Source organism: Glandiceps talaboti, chromosome 5 (genome assembly GCF_964340395.1).
Source record: "Glandiceps talaboti chromosome 5, keGlaTala1.1, whole genome shotgun sequence".
Lineage (NCBI taxonomy): Eukaryota > Metazoa > Hemichordata > Enteropneusta > Spengelidae > Glandiceps > Glandiceps talaboti.
The window spans coordinates 7,112,786-7,137,399 of record NC_135553.1 but is presented as its reverse complement, the minus strand read 5'-3'; the positions used below and the strand labels follow the sequence as shown (position 1 = coordinate 7,137,399).

General features: G+C 35.4%; 1 protein-coding gene and 1 non-coding gene across 2 annotated transcripts; one reads left to right on the top strand and one right to left on the bottom strand.

The window, feature by feature from the left end:
* Positions 1–1,372: 1,372 nt before the first annotated feature.
* Positions 1,373–1,454, top strand: Trnas-cga (transfer RNA serine (anticodon CGA)). Its single transcript has one exon. It is a non-coding gene; the product is annotated as a tRNA-Ser (tRNA).
* A 13,402-nt stretch (positions 1,455–14,856) lies between these two features.
* LOC144435222 (fumarylacetoacetase-like) lies at positions 14,857–23,582 on the bottom strand. The gene is made up of 13 exons (XM_078123805.1): positions 23,405–23,582; positions 21,604–21,714; positions 21,175–21,296; positions 20,596–20,736; positions 20,025–20,122; positions 19,370–19,422; positions 18,780–18,882; positions 17,953–18,083; positions 17,711–17,786; positions 17,508–17,554; positions 16,552–16,653; positions 16,022–16,139; positions 14,857–15,603 (listed from the first exon to the last, which is right to left on the bottom strand). Exons 1-13 carry the CDS (start codon positions 23,483–23,485, stop codon positions 15,527–15,529), a joined length of 1,260 nt encoding a protein of 419 aa, XP_077979931.1. The 5' UTR covers positions 23,486–23,582; the 3' UTR covers positions 14,857–15,526.
* Positions 23,583–24,614: the final 1,032 nt, after the last annotated feature.

Sequence of the window (24,614 nt, the reverse complement as noted above, 5' to 3'; positions counted from 1 at the left end):
TTTATGGATCATACGGTGAAACATGTAAAGCATATTGTATCGTGATATCAATAACATGGAACGTGTCGTCAGAGTTGTGTCAGATTAGTAACCATTGCTGACAAGGGAACAGGAAGCCGCGTCATATGTGGTTATATTTTGTCCTGCAAGCCAAATCTTGAAGAACATGAATGAATGAATGAGTTCTTTGAAAAGAGGATAGCATGGAGAGATTAAATGTACCTATAATGAGAGATATAACTACCAAATGGTAAGATATGGGGAGTTCTCGTAAGCAACACAAGTATAAGCTAACACTAATGTCTTCTCTTGAGTGCGTGTGTGTGCTGGAAGGAACGTATCCGATCAACATTTAGGTCTGAGGCATTATTAGTTACTGTCAAAATATAAATACATTATATTTTATTTCCTTTCCGCATGCAGTATAATGATGAACTTGCAAATACAAAACGAACAAATGGTTATAGGCAAACATCCTGCCAGGTAAATATTGTTTGTAAATTGTCATCATTGGAACGGTATGCTTAGCAAAGAATTTACAATCAACAAAAGCGTGTACAAATGTTTTGCGAATATTGTCTTTAAAACCAACAAAAGGGCTCTCTTAGGGTTGCGAACAAAACCTTTGTCACATAGTCTTTAAAACCAACAAAGGGGTAAGCGAACAAAACCTTTATGTCACAAATTCTTTAAAACCAACAAAGGGCTCTTAGGTTTGCGAACAAAACATTTATGTCACAAAGTCTTTTGCACAACCAGACGCTAGAATCACAAGTTATACAAGTTTGCAAATACCTACTCTTTAGATTCAACAGAGCATGGGTATATATATATATTTTGCAATCAAATATATTTATACGTATTATAAATTACCTCGTTTATAAGTAATATCTTAAAACAAGGTTTGAGTTCAGCCGCTATTGCACGTGGTGGGGAAGTATGTTTTAGTAAATAGGTTGCTGCGAGTACCTTTTAAATATACAGGAAAAGTTACTCCCGAAAAAGTATAAACGTTTGTGGCCCTTTAACGTCACTTATGCGTTGCATGTAGCTCACACAAAAGGACTGGTCGCAGTATCATAGATTGAATTTACTCTGCAACTTGCGATATCATCATTCATTACATATCTTGTCTTATTTTCTGCAAACACTGTACTGAAATATCCTGGTTTTACGAGCAATGATTTTGTTGTGATAAATTGTGTAAAGACCAAGCAGACAACTGTGTGCTATATTCAAAACATTACTGTTAAGACATCTCAGTTGAAGGTGGTTTAGTTTATTGAAATGTTTGCCATCGTATGTTTGACTGTCTTTACAAAAACACTGTCTTTAACTAGATCCTGCCACGAAATGATAGTGAAGACGACATGCTGTGATGGCCGAGTGGTTAAGGCGTTGGACTCGAAATCCAATGGGGTTTCCCCGCGCAGGTTCGAACCCTGCTCGCAGCGATCTATTTTGCGTTCAAAAACTATTTTTGAAGTGAGTATTTTTTTCTCGTCTACAATACCAACTGATCAATATGCTGTAAGCATATTATCACAATGTACAATATAGTACAAACTGTACATGTAGCTTAGTTGACGATTTAATCCATAATACTAGTTTTATTTTGCGATTCACTGACAGAAAACTAACAGTACGAAATAGCCAATTATAGCGTTATCAGTCTTTTCAAGATCATACAAAATTGTGAAGCCATACATAACATTTCTCTGGGGGTTTGCGTCATCAAAATGAAATCAGACGAATCTTGTCAAGTTGTGAGTCTAATTCGTTCGGTAATTTCACATTCGAGTCCTAATAATTCACCATGTTCACTATTTTTAAGAAACATATAATGTTGTTTTAACGAATGGTGCTTTGGAAGCAACGCATGCACTTTTTGACTGATATTGGGAGATTTGTTCTAATTCTGTAGACTGTTGTTACACAAGTCTGTCATACCATGTTATCGAGGGTTTCTTTTGTATCACTATCACACCATACGTTTACCATAATTAACTCCAAGAGGCTTGAATAGAAGAGGTGATAAGTTTTAATGAGACAAGTTTGTGTGAACTATCAAAGATATGATATGACAGGATACGTACGCGCGTAATTGATTTTTGGTCCAATTGGTGCGGGTTTTTTTCAGTTAAAATTCAATCTAGTCAGAATTGAAAATAATCTTTGATACGTTGACATTTAAACACTTCATGTCGTCATTTGAGTTTACTGATGCAATATCATAAACGCAGAACGTGTGGGCACACACTTTTTCAAACAAGTATTTTTGCTTTGCCGACGTTCAGACATCACCATGGAAACGTACTTTTTTAAATACTTATAATGAATGACAACTAGAATTGGATGTCGCCAACATCTGCACAGTTTGACAATCCAGAATTTAACCGGATACAACTTGTATGGATTGCTTGTCCTTACACCGGAAAAAACACCGGAAGTTTATAAAAATCACGCTTTTCAATCAGACACATTCGTTGATGAAACGCTCATGAACTATGCAAGATTTCTAACGATGTTCGTGATGACAAATACTGTGCTCATTACTGAAAGTAATATGTGTGTGGAACAATGTGAAGCCTCAGGTTCATTTGTTTCAATGGCTGCTAGAGATCGTTAAGTATTGGGAACCTAGTGAAGAATTCGAAAGTGGGCAGGTTAATTGATCTGAAACTGACAGACTTTGCCCACAGCGTATCTAAATGAATATGAAAGACGAACTTGAGAAGCCAACCTTGTTTTCAACTGATAATGGCAGACTTATATCCGGTTCCGGTTTTAAAATGTAGTTTCATGTGAGCCAACATTTTATTTGTCTTCACTTACTTTTATATGCTTAAAATATGTAGCTGAAATTAGTATATTAATGTTATTGTTTTAACTCGTTCACATTACTATAAAAAATGTTAGCATAGTATCTTTTACGATTATGTTGACAAATAGTACATTGTTTACAGTAATCGGTGGATAGATTGTTGAATGTGTAAGACACAATGGCAGTTCAGTCAATGAACAGACTACGCAGTTACTATGCGGAAGGTGTCCACACCATATACTTCGTATTATACTACACAAAATGGAAACCAAAGGCTTCTTTCCCATATCACCTTTGTATGTATGTATGTATGTATGTATGTATGTATGTATGTATGTATGTATGTATGTATGTATGTATGTGTGCAACACGTATGTGTGTGCGTGTATGCGTGTCTGTGAGTTTGCCTGCCTACCTCTCTGTTTGAATGTCTGTCTGTTTGACTATTTGTCTCTTTGTCTGTACAACATCAATCTTCTTGAAGCGTAATACACGCATCTCTCATAGGAATAGCAAGACATAATCAGGTTTAATTTTGATAAACATCTTTATGAATATCAATAAATCATTTGGATAAATAATTATGTCTTTTGCAAAATTAATGTTTTTTCGTAATTAGACAGTCTTCAAAATTCGTGTAGTTTGATACATATATTGATGAAAAATGAAGCGCACATGTCCTATGAGGTTTGTCGATATAGTTTTTAATGTCAATGCATCTCGATATACAAGCTGTAAAGACAAAGGTAAGAAACAATCAATTGCCGTCCTTTGTCCTTATGGAAATATTAAGTTTACGTCTGCTGTGTGTGTATGTTCCTAATCACAATGACACCTCTCTATTTATCCTGATACTTTCCATACAACTGATGAACACGTATTTCGCTACCACTATTAAACCATTGAAAGTACCTCAAGCTAAAGATATATTGAAAATGCCACTGGAAGTGACGCAACACCTACTGCAATCTCAACAATACTCTTGTTAACAGCCAACGTGCTAGGAAATTTGATAGGCGTTTTGAAGACAAAGGACGACGAAAAATTTCAGAAGATGAACTCCTTGATCATGTAGTACGTGTAACTTTTCAATCGAAACCTAACAACTAGGTACCTTTATGCGCAAGACACATTGCAATCATATGAATGAATCGAAACTGGATTAATCACATAATTCAGTGAACGGCGGTAAATTCCGACATAATGCGTCTCCTATTAAACACTAAAGATTTTGTTTCATAAACGTGTAGCGTTTTATGAAACCATGGTCTAGCACGACTGATAAACTAATATAACACAGCCGTTTATTTGTGTGGCATAACAATTCCCTTCGTAAATTTCGAAAAAAACTCACGATCTTAGCATTTAATACACTTCAGAAATACTAACAGATATGCCAACAAGAAGATGGCCCGAGGCACAATCCGTCAATCATACCTCATTGATATATAAAGTTATATTAATAGATTTCAAAACATTTCAGCTAAAACAGGAAACTTACTATAATGTCAGATCATTTAAAGTGGCCATATGGATAAGGATCTGGTATTTGGGTATCTATTTTTGGATTTTTCATTTCATTAAACAATTTTATCATAGCTTCTTACCTGAGTACATGTAAAGTCAATTCAATGTGAAACAACATTGTGAAAGGGGATAGGGTTCCACTAACCAGATACGATCTTCATCTGATATCATGAAAGTACACCAGTGTCCATCATCGAAGGCAAGTAGTTATTGGCATATTGAAGTCTTTAAATGTGGCTATTAGATTTAAATCTTGTTGAAGGTCGTGCAGAATGTGAACATATCTGCATATATTATGCTGATGGTCCTATCACTTTTCACTGAATGGAAACCATAATTGTTGTATTTTTACGATAGTCTTAAGTCAAGTGACTATCTTTATATTGTAAGATATAACAATTCAGCTGGTACTGCTATATTGCATGGCCAAATGTCAAAATCAAGCCTATATTACATCACACTCTTTATAGTATTTGAGTATGGCTAATTTCTTCAAATTCTTAAAAAGAGGTGATATATACCATATGACACATACATGTGAATTTAAATGTATATCACGTTCAAGACTGAATGACGGCCACATTTGTCCGAAATATATACATTAGCATGATAGTCGGCAAAGACTTGTTATGTTGCTGTTTAATTCCCATGACCCTGTAAAGCTACAAGAGATGGTGTTTTATCAAATAATTATTGAATGTTTATACACATCGTAGGAAGGGGAAGTTAATCTACATACAGAATAAACTACTAACTAAATACTAACGATACAGCTAACCTAGCAAAGGGTTTGTTGGCTGATGCTTTTCACAGCACTGTTGACAATGTTGAGTATGGCCCAAACACTGCCTTTCAATATTTTAAGTAAGCACCCTGTACCACAGATAGGTGATTGATCAAATACATGTGTTCTATTGGCATGGTTTTTCAAGCTTGAATAATTGCGAAACAATATGTTCCAACAGTATATCAAAGGCAGAAATAGTTTGAAGTTTAAGATAAAACTCACAAGCTTACTGTCGGTAATAGATGCGCAGATGAATGGCAAGTTTGATGAAAAACATTACTAGCCCTGAACCTGCGCATTCTTATCAAACATTTGACCTTCAGTGTTACAAAATGTTGTTTCCTAGATTTTCACACCACGCTTGTTCATTACTATTCCTGCCTTCACTATAAGGTGATGCCCTTTGTGAATTATTCTATGTGTAATTGACCATGACTTGAAGTAACATGCATTTTCCCTTATCTCACTACACTTCAGTTGACAAAAGTAAAACGTATCCACCTAACTTCCTTTCATACATCAGTTCAGTCAGAAGAAGCTTTACACATCAAAGCCCAAGCCGATTTCTATACAAAGATTATGGTTAATATAGATTTTAATAACAAAACGAAAATTGACAATACATCAGTCTCTACCTCAGTTATACTACGGTTGGGTGATACTGGGACGGATATGATAACATTTATGTGTTTACCCATTACAAAACATTATAACACGACATAGATGTGTTTACATTATGTTATATAAATATATATCAAAGGTAGTTATTTTTCAATAACGAGTACGTGCCATTCCCATCGTTCATGACAATTACATTTTATACAGTAATACAGCTATATATGTCCATAACATCTTTAGTTATTATTTCTAAATACTGATTTTCAAATGTCACTGGACATCTTTTGTATGTGCAGATGTAGATTTATGATTTCATCTTAGACTTTCGTCCAATCAACTGTCTTCAAAGAGCAGCGATAAGGATTTAGACTATTTTGCAAAGCTATGGTTACGCCTTCATGCAAGTCGGTAACGGCGAGTCGAGTAGAAACAAATAATTCTGGCTCGAAAAAGATATTTCTATTAATTTTTTATACATTTTCCCGCCTGGCTCAACAGACGTCTTGCTAACTGTGTCTCCTTGCATTATCTGGCCCCAGCTGTATTGTGTTGGTTGTGTGAGATCGATCCCTAACCACAGAAATCTTACCAACGTTGCTATATATACTTCTTTTCGTGAGCTACCATTATCTTTTCGGATCACCGACGAATCATATACATTGTATCAACTTATATTTTGCAGGCATGTCAGTAATTTGAAATGTAACAAGTCGATTTCTGGATTTGTGCCAGGTGATAATCTGTAACAATTTTAATGAAAATGTTGTCCTGATAGACAAGATGCGACGATCTAGTAATGTCAATAGGTTATTTTTCAAGCCAGGCAAAATAATGTAGCAGAGTATAGCAAGGTTTCTCTTGCTTCAGTTGACTTGTATCTGTCTACTTAACTGGTTTACATTGTTGTGATTGCATTTAGTCTCGAAACTCCCCCGGTGCTATCGCATCCTCTCGCTCATTACCACGTCTAGCTCAATGACAAATCATGAACCAAAATTTTATCACGCAAATGAGTATAAAACTCCCAACTGTTAGAATGATTAAAAACAATGCATGAATAACATCCTGCTCTGACAAATATACCATATGTGAACATTAATATTTTATGTAACTGCCCCAATAAACACCAACCTATCATCTGGCAAAATTCTGTTCTTTATTAACAATAATTATGTTAATGACTGTGTGGGTGGCTTAGGTTGAATGTAGCATTTAATCTCAGGATCTCAATGCACTAGACGCAGAGAGAAATCTTGAGATTCAATGCCACCAATAGTACCTTGACTAAACAAAGTTGTGATCTACCAATAAATCTCTTTACATGGACTGACTCATTCGTAGTTTCTCACTGTAACCTTTTCTACTGTGCTAGATTAGACCCATCCCTATCTACCTGATTACACCAAAACATTACAAGCTTCTTTATTATAATTATTATACCAAAGCAAGTATAGCTCTATAAAATTCATTTTTGCCCATTTATTTACATGTTTTGTCTCTTAACGGTTGCATAACTCCAGTCATTATACACAAAGCTGTATTTATCCATATATCCATAAGCTTATACTCAGATATGAATTTGAAACGTGTCAACATAAAGAACCACAAAAAGCAGTTAACTATACTATTTCAAACTGACTCCGTTTTTAAATGTTGACGTTTTGAATTCCGATGTCATCCTTTTACTTTCAAATCAATGGTTTTCCTGTCCCTTGAGCAAACCATTCATATAGGTTTTTTAACGATTCAACGTATATAAGTGTTTTATATCAGTCATAATAATGTTTTGTAACGTGTCTTGAACCTCATTTTCAATCTTGTGCCCTACGTAAAATTGACGTTCTTCTTTCATATGACATCCTTGTCCTCAGTGACAATAAATTGCAAGATTCTTGTATAGAAAATGGGATTGACACGAAGTTCAATCAAAGTCGGCCATACAGTTTTTTTCACAATATTCAGGTAACTAGATGACGACGTGTTTTCTACATGAAACACATACGAACAGTTTTGCTGATGAGAAAACTGTATGAGAACATATCAAACTGTGATTGGCGCCTGCAAGGTTGTTCTGAAAGTTTTTCTATCATACTATATAAGTCTTACCCTATATTTGACCCTTATTGCACCTATGGAAAAACATTTCACGACATGTGGTGCCATTGTGCCGTATTTGCCACGTCTGTTGCTATGCCTCTCATAAATATCCTTGCAAAAAGACCACGTGTTCGCAGACTACAGGAAATTGATGTCAAAACACTCTGAATAATTGCTTTCCATTTTTATTTTGGTGTCGATTTTTTGACAGTTGTATGTTATATTGCGTTGCGAGGGTTTCCCTTTGGTGTTCTGCAATTACCATACTGTAAATCGGGTTTTGATACTGAGGTGTGACTATTTTTATCACAAAATGAAGCTATTTTTTATTTTTAATGCTGTTATCATTCTCATTATGAGATAGAAGTATGGCATTTCATATAAATATCTCACGAAATAACAGGAATGTATCGATATACATTATTATACTCCTATAACAAGACATGCCCCTGCATTAAATTGTAAAATGTTTGTGCATGTTAACATGTGTGTCTTTGTCTATCTTAGCATTATACAATATACTTCTGAATAGTCACGTTTTGCTTATATAGCTATTTCTCCACAAATAATAGTGGGAAACCACGCTGAAAACTTTACCAAAAAAGGCTTTAACAAAAACTATCGAAAACATCTGCAAATTGTAAGCAATAGCATCGCACCTACCTTGTATATTGCGTTCTTCTTTTAAATATCTAAAAGTGTTCACCAACCGTAGTTTGCTGTAATTCATCACTGGAATTTGATTAAATACATGAAATGAATGTAGTCTCACACTTCGTTGGCATCAATAAAAGTATTCCTGCTGAGACACTGCATATCACAAGAAACATGTATGTCGTAATCGCTCCCTTATGCCGTATGCAAGCAGGACTACTAGACCCCTAGCGAAACCAAACAAGTGCACACTATCGTGGGAGAGCAGGATACCGACAACAGAATAAGTTTTGGAAGCCTTTTACAAAAGAGTACTGTTATCAATTTGTTATATGGTGTTTTTTATGGCCGGTAAGTGACGATGTTATCGGGGTTGCGTGATCAATTTTACTGGAGTTCAAGGACTGAAGTTTCTCCCGAGTCCACCGACGCGACGCGACGTGGCCACTGATTACTAAGAAAGTAGCGACGGAAAACATATAAAATGCTAAATGATGTTTCAACTAATAAAATGGCAAATTTGCTTCGCAAAACATCTTCAGTGTGCTTGGGAAGTTTTTCAAAAACTTTGCGTAGTCCGATGAGTTTATATGTTTTGCTTGTTGATTGTTTACGTACATTTGAATGATATTTTTTGTTGCCATTTTTTCGCCATTGTAGTGACATTGCTGTTGCAGATACTAGTATAGTAAAGTCACTGGTATGGTTAGAGAACTTCAGTTGCTCACACCTGCTATGTATAATAGAAACTGGAGTCTGATGAGGTGATTTGTAGTGTCGATAACATGTAGTGTCCGAAATAGAAAGCATACAATCTGTATTACTCCCTTAATACCGAAGAGTAGAATAATTTAAATTCTTTTAATTTATAAACTATCTATGAATATTACCATTACGGAAATTTCAACTTTTGCCGCAAAGTTCAATGTATGTGAAGCATATTGACCATTGATTATGAAATACCAGAGTTTTTACATGGCATGTTCTGTAACTAGTGTGGAATACATGTATATGTATTTGTATAGTTATGTTTGAGCGACACTTCAGGTGAAGTAATTTTAAAGAATATAGCTAAGAAATAGGGACAAGAAAAAATTCCACAGTGCAGACAAGGTCAAGCCACCGTAAATTCGTGGATTTTTTTCTTCCATCAAAATCCAAAACACACTAACCCCCCCCCATCCCAAACGTTCAAAACAGGATAACCCTCCCCCCCCCCCATGCCAATTTTAAGAAGAGGATGGCCCCATTACCAATCCACCGCCCCCCCCCCCTCCCCGGCCGAAGAAACTGGCGGTTCCTTAAGGTAGCTGTCCACGCTTTGGATCTAAACTATAGTGAACAGTAATTACTATGGTAACTAAAACACTAAACAATCTTAGGAGGTGGAGGTTCGTTCCGTCACGTATGCAATATGTATGTATGTGTATGTATGTATGTATGTATGTATGTATGTCTGTCTGTATGTCTGTATGTATAAAAACTATGTACGTACGTACGTATGTATGAATGGATGGATGGATGTAAGCTAGATAGTGAGGTGGATAAGTCAAATGAGGGTGAATCACGTTTCAGAAAAAAAATATGAAAAGCCCGTTTCAATATAGCTACAGTAATAGCAACAATATTAGAAACGACAACTATCTACTAGTACTAACAGCTCTACCAAGTTAAGCATTGCTCATACATCCCATTGTTATTTAAGAAACTGCTCTCCGCATCCGCAGTGACATTATGTGTCAAACGCCTAGGGCATGATGAAAGTACTCGCATCTGCTGTGTCTATGTTGTAACATGAATTCACCATAAGACACCAAAATGTAAACTCGCCAAATCTAATGGATTCATCCGACCGCAGGTAGGCTGAATGAATATATACTTCCATCTTGAAATTCGCTTCTGTATTTCTCAAGAAACGACATCCGCCGTGTTTTAGGAAACTATACTAATATGTACTCTTTTAAAGGATATACTCATCTGAATTTATGTTAGGGTCTCTAAATTACCCGTGCATGGCCATTGATATTGTGTAAGGCATCAAAAACTGGTGATTGTTGTCAAATCCTCCGAGTCGTGTCGAACATAACAAACATACTATCAGGTGTTTTATCCGATAGCTACTAGAGGTCACGTATTAGTAGAATTTCTGTCGATTAATAAGTGATGTTTTCTTACAATTTGTCACGTGATAATGTTATCGGAAGGAAGAAGTGGTTTATTTTGGAGATACCTGCATCAGAGATCATGATTTGATAATAGAGCAAATCATTTTTCTATCAACTTTACCGACAAAAGAATTTACTCGGAACAAGAACACTTTACACTTGTTTTATTCGAACTTCATTGCGTACCTGCCCGGCAAAGATTCGTTCAATGATTGATATTTATGTTCCACAGAGTACACTTCGTTCATCCGATAAGATTGATTTTAACGAGACGAGATACAAATAGTGCTACAAAAAATTATGGTTTCTGAGCCTTTTCAGTCATGGCTCCAATTTTGTGGAGTAAGCTTCTCTTAGCATTCGCTCGGTTTGTACAACTGATGTAGTTTCTTGTCAATTCTTTTAAACGCGATCTTAAAACTTGTCTTTTTAAGCAATACTACAGAGTGTAGTTTTGTGTAAAGTTTATTCTTATTTTTGCCTCCTAATTTTCATCATCAGTTTTAGCCACGTATATTTATGTAATTGTTTTCATTCCAGCCATGTGTCTACATGTTTAGCATTGTACAGCGCACCGAGACACAATGTAGTGTGCTTTTTAAGAGATTTCAGGAATTAAATTATATTGTTTCCTTCAAGATCTGTTCCACAATAGTCGGTGCTGGGTTGAACGTCAGACAAATATATTTACCTCCCGTAAGTGTTTGCCCTTTAAAACTTTAAATCATTTTATAATTTTAGTCTTAGATCTTTCACAAAGTTATAAAATGATTTAAAGTTTTAAAGGGCAAACAATCATCATCTTTGTAGCGTATATCTTCTACCTCTATGATCTATACAATCATTTTTAGAGATAATGTGCAATACCCATCATGGTATAAACAACGAAACTTGGTAATCTCTTTCTGCTATGTTTTAAAATCAATATTTACATTCTATTTCAAAACATGTATGTAATTTGAAATAGTACAAATTATAAATTCACTTCAAACCCTTCCTTAATTTTTTCCCCGAAGTAAAGAAATGTATATTAAAACAACTTTATTTACTGGTCCCTGACTAAAAAAACTTCTAAAGTTGTTAATCCGTTAGTCTGAAAATGGGTTTTAAGTTTTATCAGTAAGTTGTATGGTATAGTATAGTAGTTGAAGCCTTCATTTACATCGTTACAGCTGTCAGATAGCTACTGCATTATGTTGTGATGGTGTTTATCTAGTTCCTTGGACCCATTTCAATGACAGTCTGGCATTTTATGACAACTGTAACGAGTTCTGTACCTGCGATTAGCATGCTGTTTCATCTACGTCAGTAAGCCCACAGTGTTGATGTTTGCGTTACTTCCTAGCAAAGGCCAACTTGCCTGTTTGAGAATTTAAAAAAAAAAAAACACTTTCTTAAAGAGACGCCGAACATATTATTAAAAACAGTACGTAGTCAGTCAGTATTATAGAACACCGACCAGACGTTTTAAAAGGAGTCGGGAACACCCATGATGAGTTATATACACATCCGATAAATGAACTCCATCGGTGTGAACTCAGCCGAGGAATAACCGTGGAATTCAATTACAAATATATTGTCTGTCTTAATATCAAACGCTCCAGGTGTGTATAAAGACATCACGGGGAGTGCGTGTGTGTGTGTGTGTGTTGGCTGTGGTTGGAATCAGTTGTATCCGATGCATATTTCAATACGATGCGTTAAAACTCCTTCTGAAAGGACGATGTCTAGTAACCAGTATTCTTGGGCTGACGATCATACACCGAATCAAATACGTTGATATATATTTTTTTCTTTTTGGAAACATAAACTACCCTTTCAGCGAAGTTTTTTTTCATAGGTAACCAAACATATAAACACCTGCTACATTTTCGTCATAAAACTTTCTGACGTCGTGAGCGTACTAAAAATAAATTTTACCAGGCGTTATAATCATTGGTGGCGGTATATTCGAAATTTCAAGGACTTTTTCACTGTGTGCATACTTATACTTGTCTTGCAGTCAACGGTATGTTGGATACACAATATCAAACTGCTCTGAACAACCTGTACACCTATGGTATACTGTCACATTTCAAATTCAATCACACACCAATTTATTGATAATCGTATAATACCTCTACAAATATCAAACGTCGAATATTTTGATATTGTTTTCAATACTGAGGAACACGTTACCAGACTTTGAATATCAGTATGTAGGAAGAGAAATTAATTTTATGATCAATTGCTGTCCATTGCTGTTTTCACAAACGAGAACTAGTCTAAGAGATACCATGTCGGAGAACTGAATTATCGATTTAATACCAAATAATACTTTACTTTCAATCTAATCAAATCGAATCTAATTGAAATAAAGCAGTTTAGTGTTCTCTTAACGAAGTTCCGGGTTATTCAGTAATTAATATAGAGATCTATAAATGAAAGAATGCAGCAAATTTAATGTTGACAAACGGATTGAATTTATATAAATACCTCACGTCATGTCATGTCGGAAAAGCTATGATAGTCCAATTACAATCAGTATGGCTAATATGACATTACAATTTCGAGTATTCCATGTATTAGTAATCAGTACATCATTGTCTTTACACCAATGGGTGTTTCCTCCTCCCATGTTAACGGATTAATTAAAAGAAAGGGTCGTAGCTTGAGCGGAAGGAATGTTCATCCTACACACAACTATTGTGATGTAAGGATATCATTTATGAGAATGCCGCAAGTCCCGATGCAACCGACAGCATGCTTTCACCTGAATGTCTCCTGTCCAGATTTGATTTGATTTATTTCAGCACAAAAATTCAGTATACCGAAAATATACAATATATACACCATTGTGCTGGGATGTTTCAGATTTATTTCCACTGTGGTCCCACATAGAACAGAAAAATTCACCCTTCACCTGAATATCTCCTGTCCAGATCGAACCCAGAGTATACCTCCACCCGAATGTCTCACTTCTAGATCCAACCGACAGTATTCCTTCACTCGAATATCTCCTGTCCCAAATCAGACCTAGAGAACGCCTACACCCAAATATCTCCTTCCGGAATTCCAGACCCAACCTACATTTTATGTCCATCCGAATATCGCCTGTCCAGATCCATCCTAGAGTATATAAATACATTTTACTATAATATTGTACTATGTCAATACATTAAGCATGGGATATTTCCAACACCCCCATCCCCCACAAAAAATACCCCCTTGAAGGATATGGTATCGCCAACCAAAGGTTATGCCATTCTACATCTTACCACACACAACTGTGATCTTACCTAGTATATATCTTCACCTTAAGTGTCGAAGGCAAACAAGAATGTGACCATGGTATAAGGCTGAAAGGATTATGATAATATATACCTATCCAGTGTTGTCAAGAGAGGATATCTTCAGTGTCTTTCCCAGCAGACCATGTTTAACCTCACATGGTCTCCTCTCAAAGAAATTTTCACCTCGGTATGACATGCATATAAATATAATATTGGAAAAGTCTTTACACAAACTCTAAACAACATTTTAACGAGACAATTCACAACCTCTTCATATTTTAGTACCTCCATGTAAAATGACTCGTTCATTCTCATTTACCAAGTCCTAGAAGACTCTGTACATCTTAACATTTTAGGAACATAGTGCCAAACCTTCAACGAGTTTATACTCGTGTGTAGTGTGGTCATACAGCTAACAATAACTATATCAACTTGGCACAGTATGTGAATATTCCTTAACATCCAATATCATTCATCAATAGCTAGAGTTACAAAATATGCTGTTACAGACAGTGTTGCTGTTTCTCCTACTGTAGCCGCTCAAGTATCAACAAGTCTCACCATACTCACCATAGTAATGATGAACTTGAATTAACATGCCATTTGCTTTTAACGCTTTCTCATAACACACACACACACACACACGTGCGCATCAAAATAAGTTGTAGTAGCCCCCTTTGTGTTACCTCTTGGTTGAAGTTAAACCTGTTTTTCGCACATTGTAGTTTATTGTCAACAACCACCATGGTAGGAAAAGGATAAAACTGATTACTTCACAGGAAAGCTAATCATTCAAAAACCACAATGAAATATTTAGTTAACTTTAATATGAAGCAATAAGAACAAAGACTGCTGTGTTTTCTGGTGAATGCTTGTGATCAATAAAAGAAAAAAGAACGGTATCAGTGTAGATATATCTTTATTGTTATCCCCTAAATAAAGCAAATCCATTGCATACCATGGCAGGTAAAATATCTCTTCTACAGGTAGCCATTCTTTTCTTATGGCAAATAATGCTGATGAAATGCTAGGTGGAAGTCTATGGATCCCGAGCAAAGTCAAGAACCAGTCACATTGAGTCACCTCACTTATTACAGGATTACTTGAATACATTCTTGCAAGCCAGAGATTTGTGTCTAATGTCAGTACATAATGAAATCTGTTAAGATTTACAATTCTGAATCATATTTTTCAACTCTGGATATAGTTATAAATCTCAGCCTTTGGAATGTAAAATACAGCCCATTTAAAATATGTAGGTAAGGTGGTGTGTCAATATAGCTAAATTAGGAGAAATAAAATAAAATTACACCCTTTTCAAGGTCAGTCGGTCTTAGACCAGACTATGATGATGAATAAAATATAAACAATACAGAAAACTAAAACTTCATATATTAGATCACATCAAATGGAAATACCACATAAGTAGAAACTACTCAAACAGCAGAATGGCCAGAGTACTAAATAAAGCTAGATTTTTGTGTGGCTTATAAAGAATACTAGGTCATCCTGGATATCTCAGCTGCCACCTACATTGCATCGTGCAACACAATATCTGTTACCTTACTGTAGTATGGACAATTTAGAGTGGACGTGCTGGTAAAACCTTTCCAGTGCAATCACCAAAACCAACACGATAACCATCTCCCTGACAGTATCCTGCATTAATAACAACAACATGATACAGATGTTAATAAAACATGACTCCCAGTATGCCGTCTAATAAAAAAACTATATTTTTGTCGGACCATCAGATTCAGATTCAGATCATTCTCAGATCATTCTCAGTTTTAAAACAAATCAGGAGGTCACCACACAAATATTGAAACAGAGGTCAAATATCAAAGATATCAAAGCTGTCAAAGTTAAGTCATTTGAGAATTCAATATGGCCTCCAAATTACTGCATTAACTCTATGAAAAATAAAAGATTGTCACTTTACAACAGTGAATCCTTTTATCATTTCAAAAGGACAAGGAGCAAACTTTCACATGGTAAATATTGAAAATATTTTAAAACTTTTTTTTAAGGAGAATTGGTCCCCGAGACACATTTTACCTGAGTAACATCATCTTACCTGACAAAATGGCTTCATCACCATCTTTAAGGAATTTACGAGTCTCTCCATTTCCAAGATCAATGACTTTAGTTCCCTTCCAACACAATTCTAACATACTGCCATAAGAATCCTCAGTCTACAAAGAATCAGTGAAAGAACAGTTGGAATAAGCACAGATTATACATTGTATAGTATGGATGGTAAATCTTGTCACATGTTATGTCAGGTGACAGAGTACATATAATCTGAAATTGCTTGGTGTGAAATTGTTGATTGTAAGGGGCCATGCTTGAGAAATTTGATAGTTATGTCAAATTTTGTTCAAGTCAGAAAACCTTCTTATAAAGTAACATTTCGTTTGGTGAAATTGTTGGTTATTTGTAGGATACCATACTGTGAGAAAATTGATACTTATGTCAAATTGTGTGGCAGTAAAGACATAAAGTAACCTTTTGTTTGCTGAGTTATTTTCCCCTACATTTTTTGAGAATTAGATCGTCTTACTACATCATTTCTGGTTGTGTTTGGAACACTGATATAAAACTTACTGAACCACTGATTGTACCAGATGCCATCAAATCACCAGGATTAATATTACATCCATTGACAGTGTGATGTGCTAACTGCTGCTTCATTGTCCAGTACAAGTACTGTAAGAGAACGAAACATAATTTCAAGTTGATAAACTTAAAACACAATATTCTGGATTGTTTCCAGCTCAATGATTCTGTTTCCAAAATAAGAACATGGAAGATGTGGATATGCTTTAGTAAATGTCAATCAGAATTATCACAACAGCTGCATACAATGTATGTATATACTGTTACTGTGTTTGTTTGGTATTGAATATTTGTAGTGCACTGTATTGCCGTGTATTTAATTGTGTTGTTATTTTGTATTTTGATGTATCTCGACCTCCACGAAAAGAGGTTTAAAAACCTATGGAGTTATCGAGATTAATAAATAAAGATTAATAATAATAAATAATACTTAAATTTGAATTTAGTATCATTTCTTTATATTCCCAATATCATAATAACTGTTTTTGTTCTTCTATCTGTTATTTGTGGTGTTGTAAATTTATTAGTTACATTTTGTGACATTTCTTTAAATATTTCCAATCATAAATTTCTCTCTGTGAAATGTGATGTACTGTATCTTGTGCAATGAACAAAGTATGATCTACTTAAGGTAGACGTATCATGGGTGAATCTTTACATTTGAGTGTTGTTATATATATATATTGTTGTAACACTTTACAAGCCTTTAGGTAAGGATTAAAGTGAGGACGACGATGATGATAATGATGATGATGATGATGATGATGATGTTACTTAAATTTGATTTTAGTGTCATGATGTTGATGATGATAATGATGATGATGGTGGTGGTGGTGGTGGTGGTGGTGGTGATGTCAAATCCTAGAATGCAACACTGTATCTTTGAGGCATTCTACCAACAAGGATAAGAAAACTAAATAATTCACACAAGACATCCTACTTGCCTTAGAATTAGAGTTGGAGACAACCGTTGGTTCTGCCATTCCTTCCCCTATAACAAATGAAATGATCATGGTAGATAAACATTAATTTCTTAAAATCAAAAATTACCAAATTCCTGAAGCTGTACAAAAGCAACAAATTAACCATAGGTTGGGTTTAATGATTGGACTGGCTCACAAACGTGCACAGGTTGAAAGAGACATACCTTTCACAGCAAAAGACAAATTGATGTCAAATGTGTATGGGTCTTCATGTCTTAGATAAGGCAGTGGTTCTGGGTCCTGTTAGAAAATATAAATGATTCAAGTCAATCCAACGGGTAAAAGATATCATAGATTTCACACAACATATACATTAAAATGCCAGACTACATGTTCAAATAGTTTCATTCATTGTGTAGACTTCTCAACAAATTAGTTCAGGAATTTCAAAGCATATATTCCTCACCTGGGTTGGATTTGGGAGAGCAAATGGTGCTAATGCTTCCATTGTGACTACCCATGGAGATATAGAAGTACCAAAACTTTTACCAAGGAATGGACCCAGGGGAACATATTCCCATTTCTGTATATCACGGGCTGTGGAAAAAAAGACAGTGAACAAGCAATCATAAGAATATTAGGGTACAGTTTGTACTGTTAATGTTTGTATTGTTAATAATTTAGAGGACACAACACTTCACACTCGGGTTCCAATCAATACATAATCAACATTAGGAGAACTTGAGATTCATTTGACATGTGTGTATAATTACTGGTTTTGATGACCTAGTGATTTTTGTAAAGTTACAGCTGATTTGACAAAATAAAAAAGATAATGTTTAAATTGTCAGACCAGACACTTTCTGTTGGTTTTCTAATGTAACAATCCTATACCAATGTTGTTTGTTTGTTTGACATGTTTGTGTGTTTTGTATTCTTGTCTTTTTCTTTTTAGGAACCTGCTCTCGTTAGTCTCCCATTAAATAAATAAAATAAATAGATAAATAAATAAACATATTTTGAAGATCTTTCTATAGAAATACATGTGTATGCAATGATTTTCACAGTGTATATGCATTGACAGGGTGTCCATGCATATGCACAAAAAATGTACCAGAAACACTGCAATGTGATTCATCCATTTCTATGGCTTCCCAGCTTGATGTATAGTCCAAAACAACAGATTGAGAAATGCATTGAGCTTGTCATTGGTATAGCTAGGATTGTTAGATTAGAAAGTCAATGACAAATCTCTGCTCTACATACATGTATATACCAACTAAGACAACTTACCACTCCAATCATTCATAATGACCATTCCAAAGATATGCTGATGAGCATTAGCCACAGAGATAGGTTCACCAAGTTTTGTTGCAGGTCCACCAGTGAAGAATGCCTACCATGTATACAACAGAAAATATATACAACAAATATGTAATTGCGCTTTTTATATTCACACATATATTCTATCCTAGGTATAATATTTACAGCATTATTTCACTGAATTGTTACTGATTTACAGTGTGTGTATACAAGAGTCTCTCCAAAGGATTGCATCAATGATAGTATTATAATAGGGACCCAAAAACTTTTGAACAGGTTGTCTTATCAGTGTGTTGAACCACAAATGTATGAGTTTCATATGTTGAATTTCATAATCAAATGTTCTGAAGACCCATCTCCTATAGACAGACATAGTGACAGCACACACACACACACACACACACACACACACACACACACACACACACACACTGGAGTTAACAAAGGAATAAGTATTTTAAGTCCCTTTTATTTAATATATTATGTAAAATCTATAATTTTCCATTTCCTTATACCTATTAATTATACATTGGTATGCTGTTTTCAAACATCTAACTTACCATTTCCAGTTCGATATCAAAGAGTTTGCAAGGACCAAAGGTGGGAGGTTGTGCTGAAACAAATTAGATGAGACTATGTCAATGCTGTACACAGCTGAATCAGTAGTCTGTAGGGTACATGTATGCCATGGCAGGGCACCCTCATACATCAGTCAATCCTTCTCACTGAAGAGAGGAGGTCGGTGAGGGTGGAGTGACACGACATATCTTACAGTCTACTGAATCAGAGGCTTTGTTAAAACATAATTACACTTGATGCTTTGTACATGTAGAAATTAATTTATCAAACAAGACACTGTCATTGTCATTTCTCACTACAATATGTCCTAAAACAAGTCTTTCACTTTCAAAGACATAGTCCCCCACCCCATCCCAACACTACATGTATTGTGCTGTTAACTGGTATCTGAAATATTATCCTGCAATTCACTAGCAAGTTCATAACATCATGTACAGCATGTAAAGTGATGTTAATTAACCAAAATACACTATAGGAGAAAACGGAACATCAACTTTTAATACACACCTGTGAAGTACAATACATTGAGAGACTCAAAACATACGGACAAAATTAGTCTGATTAGACAGCCTTTAACATAATGAATGTTGACATGCACGTAAACGGTGTCATTTCAATGGTGTATCTAGCACTTACTTTCGTCTGGTTTCATTTGACCACATGGTCTTCTGACGGGTGTACCTGACACAACAACTGAGGAGGCACGGCCATGATAACCAACTGGAAGATGCTTCCTGTAATATCACAATATCATGTTGACGACTTCATGACATGGTATCAATCATTCATTCATTCATTCATATGCATGTGCAGGCACACACACACACACACACACACACACACACACACACACACACATTAATCAAAACCAATACAATATTTCTTTAAAGTTTATCATTTGGTCTATTAATATATTAATAAAATATTCCATTTCATGTCATCACAGCAATATGTTAACCAAGTTGTTTTCTTAGTCCCATTTCTTCGTATAAAGACCAGTCTTGATTTACTCTGAACTATCTTTCTGAAGGTGACTGTCCTACAAAGAAGTGAGCAGCTGCTATCCTATGAACTGTTTTTCTAAAAGTTACTATCCTACCGTAAACGGCTCTCATACTGCTTGAGGCAAATAACTTCAAGTTTCATAAACTTTATGAGCTGTTAATGTTCTCCTTGTCTGATTTTATCAAATTTCAGTAAAACTCACCAGTTTGGCATCAAAGCATTCTCTTTTCCTCTAAACATAATACCAACATTCGTTGCATGGTGTACGGAGGAATAAAAATCAGTGTAGTCCCCTATCTTGGCTGGAAGGTGCATTATGGCCTCACTTTGAGGAACTAATGCTCTATAAAATAATACAAATATAATGGACATGTTAGACCAATGCATTCACTTAGCAAATATCATTTGGTATTAAAGCCTGCTGGATGATGTAAGACATTTTTCATTAACCTATATGAGGTACTATGGTTGCCTGCTTGTTTCAACTAAAGTTCAGCCTTTTTGTCTCTCTGTAAAAAGCGGGGACAGGTTTGAAAGTGTATTACTCTAGAGTCCAAGAAATATTCATACAGTCAACAAAATGTTTTTGCTTTATATTTTAAGTGTGTAGAAATGTTCATTATTAAGTATGAACCTTGAGTCCATAAACATTCACTCAGATTGCACCATTTTGTAGATTTTCTTTCTGTCATTTTTTGACACAATGAACAAATACAAAACATTATCAAAACCTGAAAGTCACATATCATTCAGTGCAATTGGCACCATATATTTCACTTACGTAGCTCTTAATTCACTGTTATCTCTCAATGTTGGATCATCTTTTGAGAGCAATTTCTGCAGTGTAGATCTTGCCTCTGCCCATGCTGGTTGGCCCAAAGCCATAAATCCATTCAAAACAGGCTGAAATAGGGAAAAAGATGAAAGATCCACTCATCAAAGAGAAATTAAATATCACAATATAAAATTTTCCAGACAAACATGATACAAATGACAGCTGACAAATTTTCATCATGGTGACCTTGAATTGCACAGCATTTGAATGGGGCTTCATGGTGACATACCAGTAATTTCACTTATTTTTTTTTTTATATATGTATCTCAATTCTATTATTTTGAGTATAGGTACACTACAGCACAATATACAAATTAAAATACACAAGATTTCATGCAAACCAAAACACTGTAATATCTAGATAGGAAAACTAACCTCATCAAAGACTTGGTTACATTCTGACAAAATTGGACCAGTGAACAAATCTTTAATGGCACTGAGATCCAAGACTTGATCACCAATGGCTACACCAATACGATGACGTTCCTGCAAATACAAAAGAATGGAATTGCGCAAAAGATTAAAATAAGCATTTGTTGTACTCAGTTAACTCCGGGGTTACATTGGCTTCGAGGGCCAATGGACCTAAGACAACTTCATGACAACAGCTGAGTGATTTTGTTGTCATTCCCATCAACAAACAGTCCTTAGAGGTGAAGGGATGAACTTTGATAAGACAGGTTATCACAAGGTCATCTTATGACTACAAACAGATGTACAACAAATCCAATAAAACTATAACAACCACAGCACTGCTGTAGTCCTTGCCAGTTACACTGCTTGGAAACTGTTTCTAAATTCTTGAAGTCATACAAGCAAAACTTCTAAAGTCTTTATTCTTGAATGTTCATTTAGAAAATGGTCTCTTTTATCTGACTATTAAAATGACAGTAGGGCTGGCCTAGGGTAACTTGTATATGATTTTATACTGTGATCAGAACAGTTTTATGTGCATTTCAATAGTTACATCTAAACTGACTTGAATATTTCATTTGAGTTGTAGTACTTTTATAATATGTATAAATTGCTAAACACATGCAACATGTACCAATTTTTATGCTACATTTTAAAATTGTCAAAGAACAGATACAGGATAACATACATCGTAGTAAAATCTGCATTATTTTCCATACATTTCTTTGAACTTACAGCAGATTTGAATTGCAACTGTAACACCTTCCCCTACCAATTTCACCTCACCCCCCACCATCCACCAAATCAAGCCCACAATTATCATATATTGGTATTACTGTCAACTCAATCCTTTCACAAACAAAGCTGTTTGTATTATGTTGAAACAATTTGACTGACTGTATATTGAATCAAGTAGAGTTTAGAGCTCTCTAATACAATAAGAAGAGGAGCTTATAAGTAAATACTGGACTTGTACAAATTACAATAACTGAAGGGGATTAAAAAAACAGCATCTCTAGTATTATCTTGACAATTGAACTGTTGGAGTTCTAGAATTCAAGTATTTATATCATAATGGGGAAGAATATAACAACAAGTGTATCAAAACAGAAGTACAAAACTTGAGTTTAATATTAAGACAGCTTTGCTGTGAGTTTTACATGTAAACACTTTACAGAAATGACATATGTACCTTATAAATTCTTAGTGCTATAATACGTTAATAAACAACAGAAAATTGTGGTACAGTTTGCTTGTCTGATAATTTTACTTCATTTGCAAAGTTTCCAATTAGTCATGTGTAACTTACTGTAAGAATGTATTTGCTATTTGCTGAACACGTGTACGGTAGTTTTTGTTTCATATTTTGATTTCTGATAACAGTAAACGTAGTAATCTGACGTTTTCATCCCTGCTTTCAAATGATGTGGCAATATTTTGTGACCTTTTAATATATGGAAATGTGGGCAGTGTGAAGTGGTTTATTTATGGCTTGTGTGTCAGCATGGCTGGCTTGATCGATAGCGAACAACACTGTTGTTGTGTAGGCAGGCAATCGTTATTCAATTACACACATCGATACGAAATGACTGATCACACGCCTTATCTTACGTAGCTACAATGTCAGTTCAGCGATTTACTGAGAACCACTGAATTCCGTCTGCTATGGTGTCAATTAATGTATAACAGAAAACGTGCCCTCGACACACCTCCACTCTCACCCAATCAGTACACATGCTCACCTCACACCTTGATTACTTACGTTCTTTGCCGTGGAAAACACCCCATACGGCAAATTGTGAATAGAAAAGTTGCATTCGGGGCTATATTGAATGAAAGACATCGTTATAACTTTGAGCCTAGCTTGTCAATAAGCTCAGTGTTGGGTAAATCTCAATATGGGTTGCCAAACACGATGCTTGCTTCTAACAATGGTAAAGGTCAATATAAAGCCTATAGTACAGTAGTAGTACTTCCGGTAGCGCAGGTCTGCAAAACTATATACTGGTATATCGGATTCGTGATGACAAACGCTAGCGGGCGTTGTACTACAACATGACATGAAGTGTCAGTCTAGCACATAATATTTGCTGTATTTTGAAATTGGTCTTCGAACATGTCCAATTAACATTCCCATGACATTTAGTACATTATGATTTATAGATAAATTAGTTTTAGAGGTACCAACTACGATTTTAAAATACGATACATCATATGCTAAAATATAAAACTATTTTTTTGACGCAATATTTCACTACTATAAATATAATTCACTCGCTCGCTCTGTCATATTCACTTGTTACCTAGAAGCCTTTATTGACAAACATAGAGAGAGAGAGAGAGAGAGAGAGAGAGAGAGAGAGAGAGAGAGAGAGAGAGAGAGAGAGAGGGAGAGGGAGAGGGAGAGGGAGAGAGAGAGAGAGATCAGATGTGGTATATAAATTTTCCGGTTGAGAAACTACAGCACAATTTTTGTGCAAAACACGAGTGCTTTTCTAGTTTTACAATATGGTGAACGTTCGCTGTTGACATTTAAAATCAAATTGTGTTTTATAATTCAAAGTAGATTGAAACGGCCATTGCAAGTTGCCAAAACTATTGAAACTATAGACTTTTCATTCTACCGTGACATCAGTGAAATCATCACTAAAATCGTACATCTAGAGTAAATCGCCGGGTGACCGGTCCTTGGTCCATGCATCTTTCCACAAAAGTTCCGTCATGGTAGAACCACATTAGCAGGCTATGTTTATTTGTTTAGATAACCTACTAAGAAACAGACATACATTCAATAAACAGACGTGAAAACAAAAACCTTCGCCCAAAGTCCCCCTAGATGATAAATCGGGACCGGACTCAGTGTACTCTGTCAAACTCCAGTGTTTGGATCTACCCCGATGCAAAGTGCGAAGTCCCTAAAGTGGCCACGCCTTCTTCGTGTTGCATGATGGTATAGTAATGGCGCTGTCCAT

Excerpts from the sequence above, each read along its gene's own strand:
- LOC144435222 (XM_078123805.1), bottom strand. The coding sequence starts at position 23,485 with ATGTCTTTCATTCAATATAGCCCCGAATGCAACTTTTCTATTCACAAT. Across the intron at positions 20,123-20,595 it reads AATGCTTTGATGCCAAACTG|GAAGCATCTTCCAGTTGGTT; the intron begins GTGAGTTTTACT and ends GTGATATTACAG. Across the intron at positions 15,604-16,021 it reads TGATGAAGCCATTTTGTCAG|GATACTGTCAGGGAGATGGT; the intron begins GTAAGATGATGT and ends TTATTAATGCAG.